This window comes from Phragmites australis, chromosome 22 (assembly GCF_958298935.1).
Source record: "Phragmites australis chromosome 22, lpPhrAust1.1, whole genome shotgun sequence".
NCBI classification, from domain to species: domain Eukaryota; kingdom Viridiplantae; phylum Streptophyta; class Magnoliopsida; order Poales; family Poaceae; genus Phragmites; species Phragmites australis.
In genome coordinates, this window is record NC_084942.1 from 8,266,046 (window position 1) to 8,278,297 (window position 12,252).

Sequence of the window (12,252 nt, forward strand, 5' to 3'; positions counted from 1 at the left end):
CTCGTGGCATGTGAGGGGCTTAGGGGTGCCCATGTTTGTGGAGTCTTGAACATTGGTTAGGGTGTGGGTGCATCGGGTGAAAGCCTTGCCCGGCATTTGGCCAAGCCAATGACGGCGATGCCCATTGGCGTCGTTTTCCTTCATGGAGGCATTGTTAAAAGTGTCTCACCCCTCTTCCTCTCGCTATGGTATTGCTCAGGAGAATACCTTGTCCTTACCTGGAGACGTCGTTTCCTCCCTGGAGGCATCGCCTTGGAGGATCCAACATCGCGTCCTGGTGACCGTCGGCTTTGTTGTGGTGGGGACCTCCTTTCGGCGTTGCTTGCGACCACACTAGGCCTCTGCAGGGGTAAGTTGTCGACGAGGTCTCTATTTTCTGTCTATGTTGCGCCTATTCCTCATGGTTGTCGCCGACATGCGTTGGATCAAGTGGGCTGCGGTGGAGTAGGAGCTGCTGCGTTGGGATGTCCGACGAGCTCGGCAACGATGACATGTTGTAGCTCTCTCCCTTGATGCTATTCTGTGGTGACCGTGGGCGGGGATGAGAGAACTTTGTGATAGAGGCTGAGGTCTATGTTGGGAAGTCGGAGCTGCTTGGCCGTATATGTGCGATGAGCTTGGCAATGATGATCCGGTTGTGGGCTCCTTTTCGTTGTTCCGGTGTGTAGTAGAGTTTGGCTTTTGTTTGTCCTGGCGCTTAAGTTGTTGGGTTTTTAGCCGGTTGATCATAAATCAACTGTGTTGTTGTTTAAAGTTTTTGAACCAAGTTTTACACATGAACTAGATCGACTCTCTTCTTTTTTAATAACATCAGCATCACTGGTAGTATCCTTTCGGAAAACTAAATTGGAAAGATAATGTGAAAGGTGCGAGCATTTATTTTACAAATAGCGCTAGTGTCATCCATTCCAAAATCGTTGTTCAACACATTGGAATGTTAGCCACCTACAGAATCATAATACGTAAGCTAAACGGCATCGGTATATTTCTGGAGATAAAAGATATCTGTTCAAGCATAAATCCACAAGAAACTGCAGCTGCAAATCAATGGCATGTCACCTCTCTTGAGGAGAACAACTGCAAATCAATGGCATGTCACCTTGCTTCGTCTTCAACGGAGATGAGCGCCTGCACAACGGAGCTCATGTTTGGCCGCTTGCCTCTATCTTCCTCCAGGCACGAAACAGCGATCTTAAGCATCGCCTTTGCTTGCACACTATTAAATTCACCATTCAGTCGATGGTCGATAAGATCCTTCGCACATGTTTCTTTATCACTGAGTTCCATCCTCTCTTGGATAGCCTTAACAAGCATCCTAGTATCCATCTCAGCAAACAAAACCGCATCGATCACCCATTCTGAAATCCTGACCCCCTTCAGTAACTCAAGGAGCACCACTCCATAGCTATACACATCAACCTTTTCGGTAATGGGTAGGCTAGAAACCCACTCCGGAGCCATGTACCCTCTTGTTCCTCTAATCCGTGAAAAACCAGCGTCAGACCCATCTCGGTTTAGCAGTTTCACCAACCCAAAATCGGCGATCTTAGGCTCCAAATCCTGGTCCAACAGTATGTTCTCAGGCTTCATGTCACAATGAATGATCCATTCCAAGCACTCATTGTGAAGGTAGGCCAATCCTTTGGCCACACCTAGAGCGATCTGAAAACGTTGATTCCAACCAAGAACACTGTTTGATGCATCCCTGTCAAATAACATGTCTGCAAGTGAACCATTTTCTATGTGTTCAGAGACCAGAATTCTGTGCTTGGCTTCGGAGCAGCTCCCCCACATTCTGACAAGGTTCATGTGATAGATTCTTCCTATGACACTCAGTTCAGATTGGAACTCTTGCTCACTCTGGCTCACATTTTTGAGCACCTTGACAGCCACCACCCTGTTGTCCTCCAGGATCCCCTTGTACACGACGCCGGAACCGCCGCTGCCGATCACGTCGGTGAAGTTGCCAGTGGCTCTCTTGATCTCGGAGTAGGTGTACCTCTGGAAATTGCTGGTGATCAGCCTGTATCCTTCCCCGATTGAGCACGCCCGCGACGGCCCGAAGAGTCCCCTGCTGGAGAAAAGCCAGCAGCCGAACCCGATGATGACCACCTCGACGACGAGCAATGCCGACAAGAATCCGTACAAGTAGGACCACACCGGTTTCCTTGCTTCTGTCGCAGCACTCTTTGAGAAGGTGGAGAAATTGAGAAACTCTGTGCCACCGCCGCCGCACCCGGGGATGTCTTCTTGAATGGCGAGTCTGCCACCGTGCGTCTGCCATTGATGCACGTGAAACTCTGGCACGCCGAAGTCGGCTGGGACCTTGATGTACACGGTGCCCGGCAGACCGGGGAACGTCCTGCCGTTGAAGAGGACGCTCTTGAGGTAGCACTCCATGTACTGCTCCTTGTGCTGGAACGCCACGCAAGCGCAGGTGTCCTGGCACTTCTTGGAGCACGCTTCCAACGGCATTCGCTCGCCGTTGTTGAGGTCGTATCCCCAGAAGTCGGTGTGTGGCAGCGCCACCAGCTTCGTGGGCCTCGAGCAGTCGTGCCGGAACACCGGCCGGCAGCCCCTGGTCCAGTAGCCATTGTCGGCGCGCTCGTGCCCCGGCGCGCAGACGCAGGACGGCGCGGGCGCGTAGAGACACACCGCGTTGGCGCCGCACACGCCATGGATGATGCAGGGGTTGCCGAACGCCATCCACACCACCGTCCATCCTTTAGTCCCTTCGTTCAGGCTGTACAGCCTGAGATTTCCGTCGGCGTCCAGCGTCAGCCGCCTCCTGACTCTGCCGCCGAGGTCGGCGGCCGCGAAGCTGGCGTCGTCGCTGGAGAGGAATTGGCCGAGAGCGTCGAGGGCCGCCTCTCGTGTGAAGTTGTAGATCTTGCGCTTGTTGTCGACGTAGTTGTTGTAGGGGTTGGGCCAGTAGATGCTGGAGAAGTTGTCGTTGTCGTAGAAGAGGGAGAGCATGGCGTAGTCGTTGAAACCCAGGCTGTAGTAGCCGGCGGCGAGCAGCCTGCCCCTGCCGTCGCGCGATACCAGGTGCCTCGCCGCTGTGAAGCGCTGCCCCGGAAGCAGCGTGTCTGTGGGGCTGTCGAAGCTCTGCCACAGCGTGTTGCCACCAGCGTCCTCGAGCATGAAGTTGCCGACGTCGTCGAGCCGAGCGCGCGACGCGGCCTTGACGCCGGCGGTGGAGTTCCACACCACCTCGCCGTCGTAGTCGGTGAGGACGAGCGCGCCGCCGTGCCGGTCAAGAGCGAGGCGGGCGCCCCTGCTGTGCACGGGGCGCGCGGGAGCGGCGGTCCAGACCACGGTACGGTCAGTGGACCGCGCGAACCAGACGGAGATGGTGAAGACAGTGGACGATACATTGTAGAACCCGCAGGCGAACGTGCCGTCCGGGGAGACCAAGAAGTCAGTGGCATGGTCCTCGACAGCGATGGCGGCGCCTCGGGTGAGGTTCGCGCGAGCCGCTGCCGCGACGGGTGGCGATGGAAGGAGCAAGCTGAGACTGAGGATGATCTGAAGCAGGGTGGCTGTGACAGTGAGGGAGCTCATGGCTCATTATGGTGTTGATTTGGGCTTCTTGAAATCCCTACGATAATATGGAATCTCTTTAGGGGTAAGCATTGGGATAAACTATCTCTGAAAGTGGTTTTGTCTCAGATCTGACAGATGATTATATACGCATCACGCAAAGCTTTTGCGCGAAAAAAGAAATTATACATACATGGCGAGGAGCCAATGCACGTCAGGGCATCTGGTAGGTGGAGTGTGGCTGGTTCATTTCATCCTCTGACTTTGCAAAGTCAGAGGTGCTGTATCGAAATGCTATTGAAAATGATATTGTAGCAGTACTGTACCCTGAAATCCAGGCCATCCATTCGTGATCCGGCATACGTGGAAAATACTAACTGTAAATTACTGTAGCACCTCTGACTTTGCTTCAAAGGATGCAAATCCTCATTTCTTGTCGATCTCTCAAGTCTGAAACTTTGAAAACTCAGGAGTCCAAGAATGGGTTTATTTCAGATTTGCACACCATTGGGTGGCGCGAATACTATGTTGTTTCAAATTATGTTTTAGCAAAATTTCGATTAACTTGTTTCCAAATTTAAACATAATGAACATAGCTTGATTACCATGATATATCATTAACATACGTGAATATAAGAACATAAAGTAAAGTATGAAAGGTGGTATTCATAGTCAACAATATATCATATATGACAATCAACAACTTAAGACCGGATAACACAAGAAACATAGCAACATGTGTTAAAATATTTGATGAGCTCTCAGTACGGGTTACCGAATTAACGGATATCCAACGCCAATAACTTATACAGATTATCAGCTAGTGTGACAGTACCAAAGTAGTGTTCTAAACCGCAATCAACAAGTTCAAGGTCTTGATTATCTAGCAATTAAACTATCAGCATATTACTATTGTTCTAAGCAGACTAGTAGAACAGATATAACAATATTAATTGCCAACAGATAAACAAGACAATATACTAGAATATAAAATTCTACTCAATTGCACTCTAGAACAACTATTGTACTGTCACACCTATTTCTCTAAGCACGCTATCATCACCAAGCATTAAAACCCACCATATTTAGCATGCAATTTACCTCCAATAACATCACTCCATAATAACAGGCACAAGTTATGGCAAAATTGCACACTTATATATAACAAGGCAACATGAACGGTCTTATTTTTGGTTGTAGACGAAGTAGACACTAACGGAAAGGCACACCAAAGTGTTTTCCCAGAAAACAGAGATACCCACTCTATGTTGAGGTCATAGGATGCATGTTCTCAGAGATACAATAATGCCGCAATGCCTTTTGCAGGGCACACTGCAGTCGGCACCCGATGATCGGAGAGAGCCGCAACAAAGAAAGGTTCAAACTCTGGGCCAAGGAGGACATCATCGAGCACGGCAAACCGCACGGTGAGTGCACAGCCACCACGAATAGGATGCATGCATGCGCACTGTCACCGCGAATAGAACATGAGTGCGTGCGACCACCACAGACTGAGAACATGCTCAATATCAACCTGCAAAAGCACGCTCGATGGCATGGACAGAGGCAAAACCAACCACCACAAGATCACACAGAGACTAGCAACAGTGCATCCATGGCGTGCTCCCAGCAACCGACCACATCGACGATAGGACCAACGTGCAGCAACCACCGTGACATCATAGAACAATGGTGCACCGACTGCCGTGCTATAGTGAAGGACCGAGATGGTGCCCAATCCGACAAGACAGACCACCAAGGATCCATCAATCGGAATCACAGGCACAACCCAGCCATATGAACAGAGTGCAGGCGAGCAGCCAGAGGTCTAGAGGCCAAGATCGTCGGAGACCCGAGGTGAAGGAGGAGGAAGATGGGAAAAAAGGAGTTGCCAATGCACACAAGAGAGAGAGAGAGAGAGAGAGAGAGAGAGAGAGAGAGAGATGCTCCAAATATATCACACGTGCGAATCCCAGGGAGACCTGTCGCCACCACAAAACTGCTGCATCGAGCCAGTCGTGCCCAAATAGGGTGGACGGGCAGACGAGCGCAGCCGCTGCCCCCTCTCCTGTCCAAAAGCAACTGAGAGTGGATAGAGGCAGCTAGCTGAATAGCTGGTGGGTTGCTCGGTCCTTATGGATCTTGATGCGGCCCATCGGCTCGGAGGTCCGGTGCTCTTGCCTACTTTTTTCTTTTTCTTTTTCTATGAATTTCTTTAAATTCAAATTTGACTTCAATTCATACTCGGATTTAAAAAGGAAAACCTCTCAAATTCCAACAATCCCAACCTTTTGCCTTTTTCCAAATTCGACAACATCTTATGAAACCCCTCAATGTTTTAAAATACTATTCTTCGGCAAAGGTGCATTTAGGTTTGAACCTTGCCTAGTCAAAGAAACCCTAACCCCGCATAGGTAGTTTGGACTAAACCTTGATCCATTACCTTGGTGTGGGAGCTTTCATATTAAAGGGAGATAGTATGGAGTAGTTGAACTGCTCCTCTATTAGGGCAGGTCTTTATGGTCATTCCCTTTGTATCCTTTCATGAACACACTAGAGAGTGTCCCTTTCCTCTCTCGGATGATGACCACATGATCAGTTCACGTAGGTGAGCTTTTCAAGAAATCATGTAGGATGATCTCCCACCATTTGATGATGAAATCAATAAAAGCCTCGGCTCAACCTGCCATACAGATGAAGCACTTATAGCTAATGGGGCTCATGTAGTTGTGCTTTTGGCCCTACATGACTTCATTTCCTACAACCTGAATCATGGGATCTTCGATCAGATAGGATAGGTATCCCCCGTTGGAAGCTTTAACAGGATAAGAGACTCATTCCCTTAGTCTTTTCCTGAATTGGCCTCCTTGCCAAACCCTTGGTGAAAGGATCATCCAGATTCCTTTTAGACTTGATGTATTCAACTGTGATTACACGAGTTTCTCTTGCATGCCAACATAACTTTAACCACCTCCAAATATGTCTAGTGGTTTTCAAGTTTTCCCTTCTACTCCACACTTTGATAATCATAGCTTGATTATCACAATATACTAGGACTATAGAATTGGTTTCTTCAGCATTGGAAGGTTTGACAAGAGGTCTCTCAACCACTCTGCCTCTACTATTGATGAATCTAGAGCTACTAGTTTAGCCTCCATGGTGGATCATGATATCAATGCCTATTTAGACAACCTCCAATGACATGGCCCCACCAGCTATAATGAAAGCATACCCACTTGTAGATCTCATTTCATCTGAGTCACTGATCCAGTTAGCATCACTGTGGACTGCTTCCCTCAAGTACTCTACATCTAGTGATGTGTATGCCTCTACGAGAGAGCGTGGTTCCTCATCCACTAAATAAATGACATAATCATCATTTAGTAACTTTTCAGTCAGTTGTCTCTTACTCCTTCAACTCTAAATCTGGATTGGGATCATACATACTGTAAGGAATAGAGTATGGCTCTTGCGAATCACCTGGTGCAACTATCTCATTTCCTCTCATACGAAAGATGTCTTCAAAGAATGTCGCATCACGAGACTCCTTAATGACATTTTTTGTGACTTCGCTCATCTCTGATTTGACCAATACAAATCTATAGGCTGAGCTATTAGTAGCATACCCAAGGAATATGCAATCAACGGACTTTGGTCCTAGCTTTCTTTTCTTTGATAAAGGCATACTAGACTTTGCAAGATAGCCCCAAGTCTGAAGATGCGAAAGGTTCAACTTTTTTTCCTCTAAATCCTTCATACGACATTTCCTCATGATTGTGTGGAGGCACCTTGTTGACACTACGTAAGAAACCATCAAAGGAGACATGTCATTAGTGATGGTTTCTCAGAATGCGTCACTAATGCACTATTAGTGATGGGTCCAGTGCCAACTTGTCACTAATGTGTGGCCCAGGCTGGAACCGGTAAAGACCCATCACTAATGAGGGTTCATTAGTGACGGCGAGGGAACGACCGTCACTAAAGATATTAGTGACAGGTCACATTAAAGTCCATCACTAATAATTCAGTCATTAGTAATAGGTATATGGGGCACACGTCACTAAATGTAGCCTACTCATTAGTGACGGGTAGTTATGAGACCCATCACTAATATTAAAGTAACTAGTGACAGGTCATAGTTGTTACCGTCACTAATGACCGACTCATTAGTGACGAGTGTCCTTATCACTAGTCACTAATTTCTACCACTTCTATCTGCTCAACCACTCTTATCAGCCCATTTCTCTCTCTCGACCATTCTTATCTCGCTTCCTCCTCCTGCCGCTGTAGTCGTTCGCACCTCGTCACCGACGCTGCCGCCATCCTCCCCCCTCCACCATAGCCCGGGCGATGGATCAAGGTAGTGGAGGGGGTCGTTGCCATCGTTGTGGCGGACTTGGATGGATCCCAACAACTCCTCCATCTGCTCACGCACCAGGCGTACACTACCCTCTAGGCGTTCCCCTCACCGGCGTTCCCCCACCGGCCACGATCGAGACCGGTCATAGTAACATATTTTCTTTTTCTCCCTCATTGTTAGGCTCTAGTAACACTCAATAGGACACAATAATTTAATTGATTTTATAGTACATCAGGCTCAATTCATATCATCCTGTCATGTAGGTGTTGAAACCAATCCTATAGCTCAAAGAGGTAATCCCAGCGATAGGTGGTACTGTACTTTTGGTGCAATCCACTCTAGATGGAAGGATATTTGTGAAGCTTTCTATCTCTTTTGACATACATTCAAGGGGAGAAAGTAGTGGGGATATCACTATTAGGGCATGTGGCAATGCATCACCGATTTCGTTGTATTCCCAAAAACCGCCGTTGAAGGGTGCCTGAAAGTGCTTGAGGAGCATGGATTCTTTTTGTCTAACTACAACTATTTTCGAATGAAAGCACTTGAGGAGGGTGAAGACGAGTGAAGGCTTGCTCAGTTCGATGAATATGATATGGTATAGTAATATGTAATCCGGTTGTTTTGATATACATGACTGTTAGTGTGTATTATTTTCATAATTTTATTTTCTTTGCTTGCAGGATATTTTTGGTGACACCTTTGTGGCAATTAGCTTTCACACTATCTTAGATCAAGCCATGGAGCATCTTGGGTTAAGCTTTTAGGGCCCGGAGTGGACTTCACTGTTGAAGGCAACTTCCAGGCTAATATAAGATTTCATTTAAGTGGAAATGAATCAGCTAATAAGACATTGTTTATTGTCTATGGTAAAGCATTGGGTCATCCATGTCAAGCGAAAGAGAGTGCACTAATTCATACACTAATGTATATCGATGAAGTACTAGGATACAATATTGTAGATTTTAACTATGTTAAATATCAGAGGTTACATGCTCCGGCAAATGCTCAAGTGTAGTGATGTATGGATATATTTGGATAAGTACGTAATGTATGCATAACTATATTCTATGACTGACTTGAGTAAAATTCAAGTTTCTAGATGTATATCTGTGTTCTTGAATGTGAAGACGGCTGCCAAATCCTGACATTGCTTTAGGATATTGTCCATCGAAGTTCACTTCTGTTCTGTTGAATGGGATGTTGAAGTACTCTATTTGCATGCATGCCTCTGTTCTGAAAGTCGATCTCATCTTGTCGAAGTCATAAGTGACAGGTCTTAGTTTTCACCCGTCACTAATGTGTCATTAGTGACAGGTATTCTTATACCCGTCATTAATGTTAAATAATTAGTGATGGGTGTCCTTATAACCCATCACTAATATAAATTCATTAGTGACAGCTGTCGTTATAACCCATCACTAAATGTCTCATTAGTGATGGGTGTTCTTATAACCTGTCACTAATGAGTGATGTTTACTGTTATTTTATTCACCGAGCAGCACAACCAGACAGTGTCTATCCGACGCGGCTGCGCAGCAAAGGGGCGATATTTTTTGCGATTCTGTTGAGGTCAAATCAAATCTCGGTGATTTGAAGTTGGTGTCTGTCCCTGGCCTTTGAAGGTTTTCCTCCTCCCTCTCCTCCTCCTCTTGCTCATATATGCATGGTGGATTCTAGGGTTTGAGTTGGAATCAACAATTTTGCTCCTTCTCCCAGATCTTGATATATGTGGATTGTCCCCCTTAGTGTACATGCGTAAACTACATCTCCCGTTTGGGAGTGTTTGATTATAAATATGACTTGACAACTCGTCATATTTATAAGAAGATGCTCTCAAATTGTCCACGTACTTTAGACAGTTCGAGGATATGTGGCCTGAGTAGTAGGTTTCTGTGCTCTTGTCTGGTTCTAGAGAGAATTTTGGTGGTGTCTCCCTGTTGTTCTCCGGATACACACCCTCTCGGCCTGTTGTCGAGACGTGTATTTGGAGAATAGTGGGGAGGTGCTGCTAAAATTTTTCTCCAGAACTGTACAAGAGCATGGAAATCTACTCGGGCCACATATCCTCGAATGGGATTATGACCTATCTTTTCCTATTAAAAATTAGCTAGGATCCTTCGCTATAGATAACATGTATCATATTTGGATGTTAATTGTTGTCTTGAATATCACTAGAACACATGTACACACTTAATTTAGTTAAATTGAGTTAGAATTTTTATACTTATTCTACCTTCTCTGTCGTTTCTATTTAGAATTAATATTTTTTTAGTTTATAGATGGTGGACCGAAGTTGGATGTACCTTGATTGCTGTACCTGTAACGAGTACATAAGCGGGGTGAAGTGTTTCTTGATTGTCGTCGTGGCAGATATCGAAGGTCGGGGTAAAACGACAATTTGGTGTCCATGTTGTGATTGCAAGAATGAGAAGAAGTTCCCAAAACCTGACAATGTGTACAATCACTTGTTAAGGCGTGGATTCAAAGAGAGATATCACGTTTGGGACAAACACGGTGAGGAAGGCCTTAACAAAGGGGAAATGGATCAGGTCCTCTCGGACGGTAGTACGGATCAAGGACTCCCGCCAGCCGGTGATATGGATGATTATCTCAGGGACACAAACATATTAGGATTCAATGATGACTACGTAGATTTCTTGGAGAATGTGGATCGAATGGTGCATGATGTTGAGGGGCATGACGAGTATAGTGATGGTGAGTTTGCCAAATTCCAAGAATTGATGCGAAACTCGAAGACACCATTTTATTCCGACTATAAGGAGAAATACACGCTGTTGTTTGCGGTGCTTACGCTTCTGCAATTGAAGGCAACCCATCGTTGGTCTGGTAGGAGTTTCAAAGCATTGTTGCATCTGCTAAAGGACATGCTACCAGAGGGGAACAAGGTTCCTAAGACTGTCTACGATGCAAAGAAGATAGTTTGTCCTTTGGGATTGGAGGTAGAAAAATACATGCATGTAAGGAGGATTGTGTCCTGTTTTGTGGAGAGTATGCAGACCTGGATCAATGTCCTATTTGTGAAACCCATCAATACAAGCGTAGAAAAGACGGTGGCGACATGGAGGAAGGCAGCAAGAGAAAAGGGCCTCCTAGAAAGGTGATGTGGTATTTCCCTATAATTCCCCGTTTGAAGCGTTTGTTCCAGAACAAAAAGGAGTCCCAATTGTTGCGGTGGCACAAGGAGGGTCGTAAGAACGACGCAATGATATGGCACCTCGCAGATTCAGCTTAGTGGCAAACCATTGATTCCATATTTGAGTGGTTCGCTGAAGAATTAAGAAATATTAGGTTTGCTATGAGCACAGATGGTATGGATCCATTCGGTAATATGAGTACCTCACATAGCACATGTCCTATTGTACTGTCTATCTACAATCTTCCACCTTGGCTTTGTAAAAAGCAAAAATATATTATACTGTCATCCTTAATTCCTAGTCCAAGGCAACCTAGCAACGACATCGATGTGTACCTTAGGCCTTTGGTGAATGATCTTAAAGCACTCTGGTCTGAAGGCATTGAGGTTTGGGTTCAGTACAAGCAAGAATACTTCACCCTACATGCCATATTTTTCATCACCATTAATGATCTGCCAGCACTTCGTAACTTGTCAGGGCAGAGTAGAAGAAAAGGTGAAGCTTGCTCCCAATGCTTAGATGACACTGAGAGTATGTGGTTGAACGAGTCAAAGAAAATAGTATACATGTAGCATCGACGTTTCCTTCCAAGAAACCACCGGTACCTGAAAATGAAGTCTCAGTTTGACGGCATAAGAGAGAAAGCGTCACCTTCAAGGCATTTCAACAGGCAAGATATCTATGATAAGGTTAAGGATATCAATGTCGTCCTTGGCAAGGAAAAACGATCCTCCACAAGTGATGAAAATGGAATGTGGAATAAGAAATCAATTCTTTGGGAGCCTGATTATTGGAAATACTTAGACATTCGTCACTGTATTGACCTCATGCACGTAGGAAAGAATATATGTGATAGTCTCCTTGGTATAATGCTCAACATGAAGGGGAAAACAAAAGATCATGAAAACGCACGAGCTGACCTTGAAGGAATGGGCTTAAGGCTGGAGCTTCATGTCAAGGATACGGATAAAGGGAAATTCCTACCCCTATCTTGCATCACCCTATCCAAGAAGGAGAAATTTTTTTTTGCGAGTTCTTGCACGGTGTGAAAGTTCCCTCCGGTTACTCGTCCAACATTAGAAGATTTGTTTTAGTGAAAGAGCTAAAAATGGTTGCCGATATGAACACTCATGATTGCCATGTGATGTTGATGCAGATGATTGCGGTTGGAATTAGAAACATGTTGCCAAT

General features: G+C 45.9%; 1 protein-coding gene across 1 annotated transcript; it reads right to left on the bottom strand.

The window, feature by feature from the left end:
• Positions 1–783: 783 nt before the first annotated feature.
• Positions 784–3,670, bottom strand: LOC133905077 (putative receptor protein kinase ZmPK1). Its single transcript, XM_062346784.1, has 2 exons — positions 1,100–3,670; positions 784–1,059 (listed from the first exon to the last, which is right to left on the bottom strand). The coding sequence occupies exons 1-2, from the start codon at positions 3,562–3,564 to the stop codon at positions 1,056–1,058; spliced, it is 2,469 nt and encodes an 822-aa protein (XP_062202768.1). The 5' UTR covers positions 3,565–3,670; the 3' UTR covers positions 784–1,055.
• Positions 3,671–12,252: the final 8,582 nt, after the last annotated feature.

Bases quoted from the DNA above. Each gene is read 5' to 3' on its own strand.
- LOC133905077 (XM_062346784.1), bottom strand. From the start codon at position 3,564: ATGAGCTCCCTCACTGTCACAGCCACCCTGCTTCAGATCATCCTCAGT.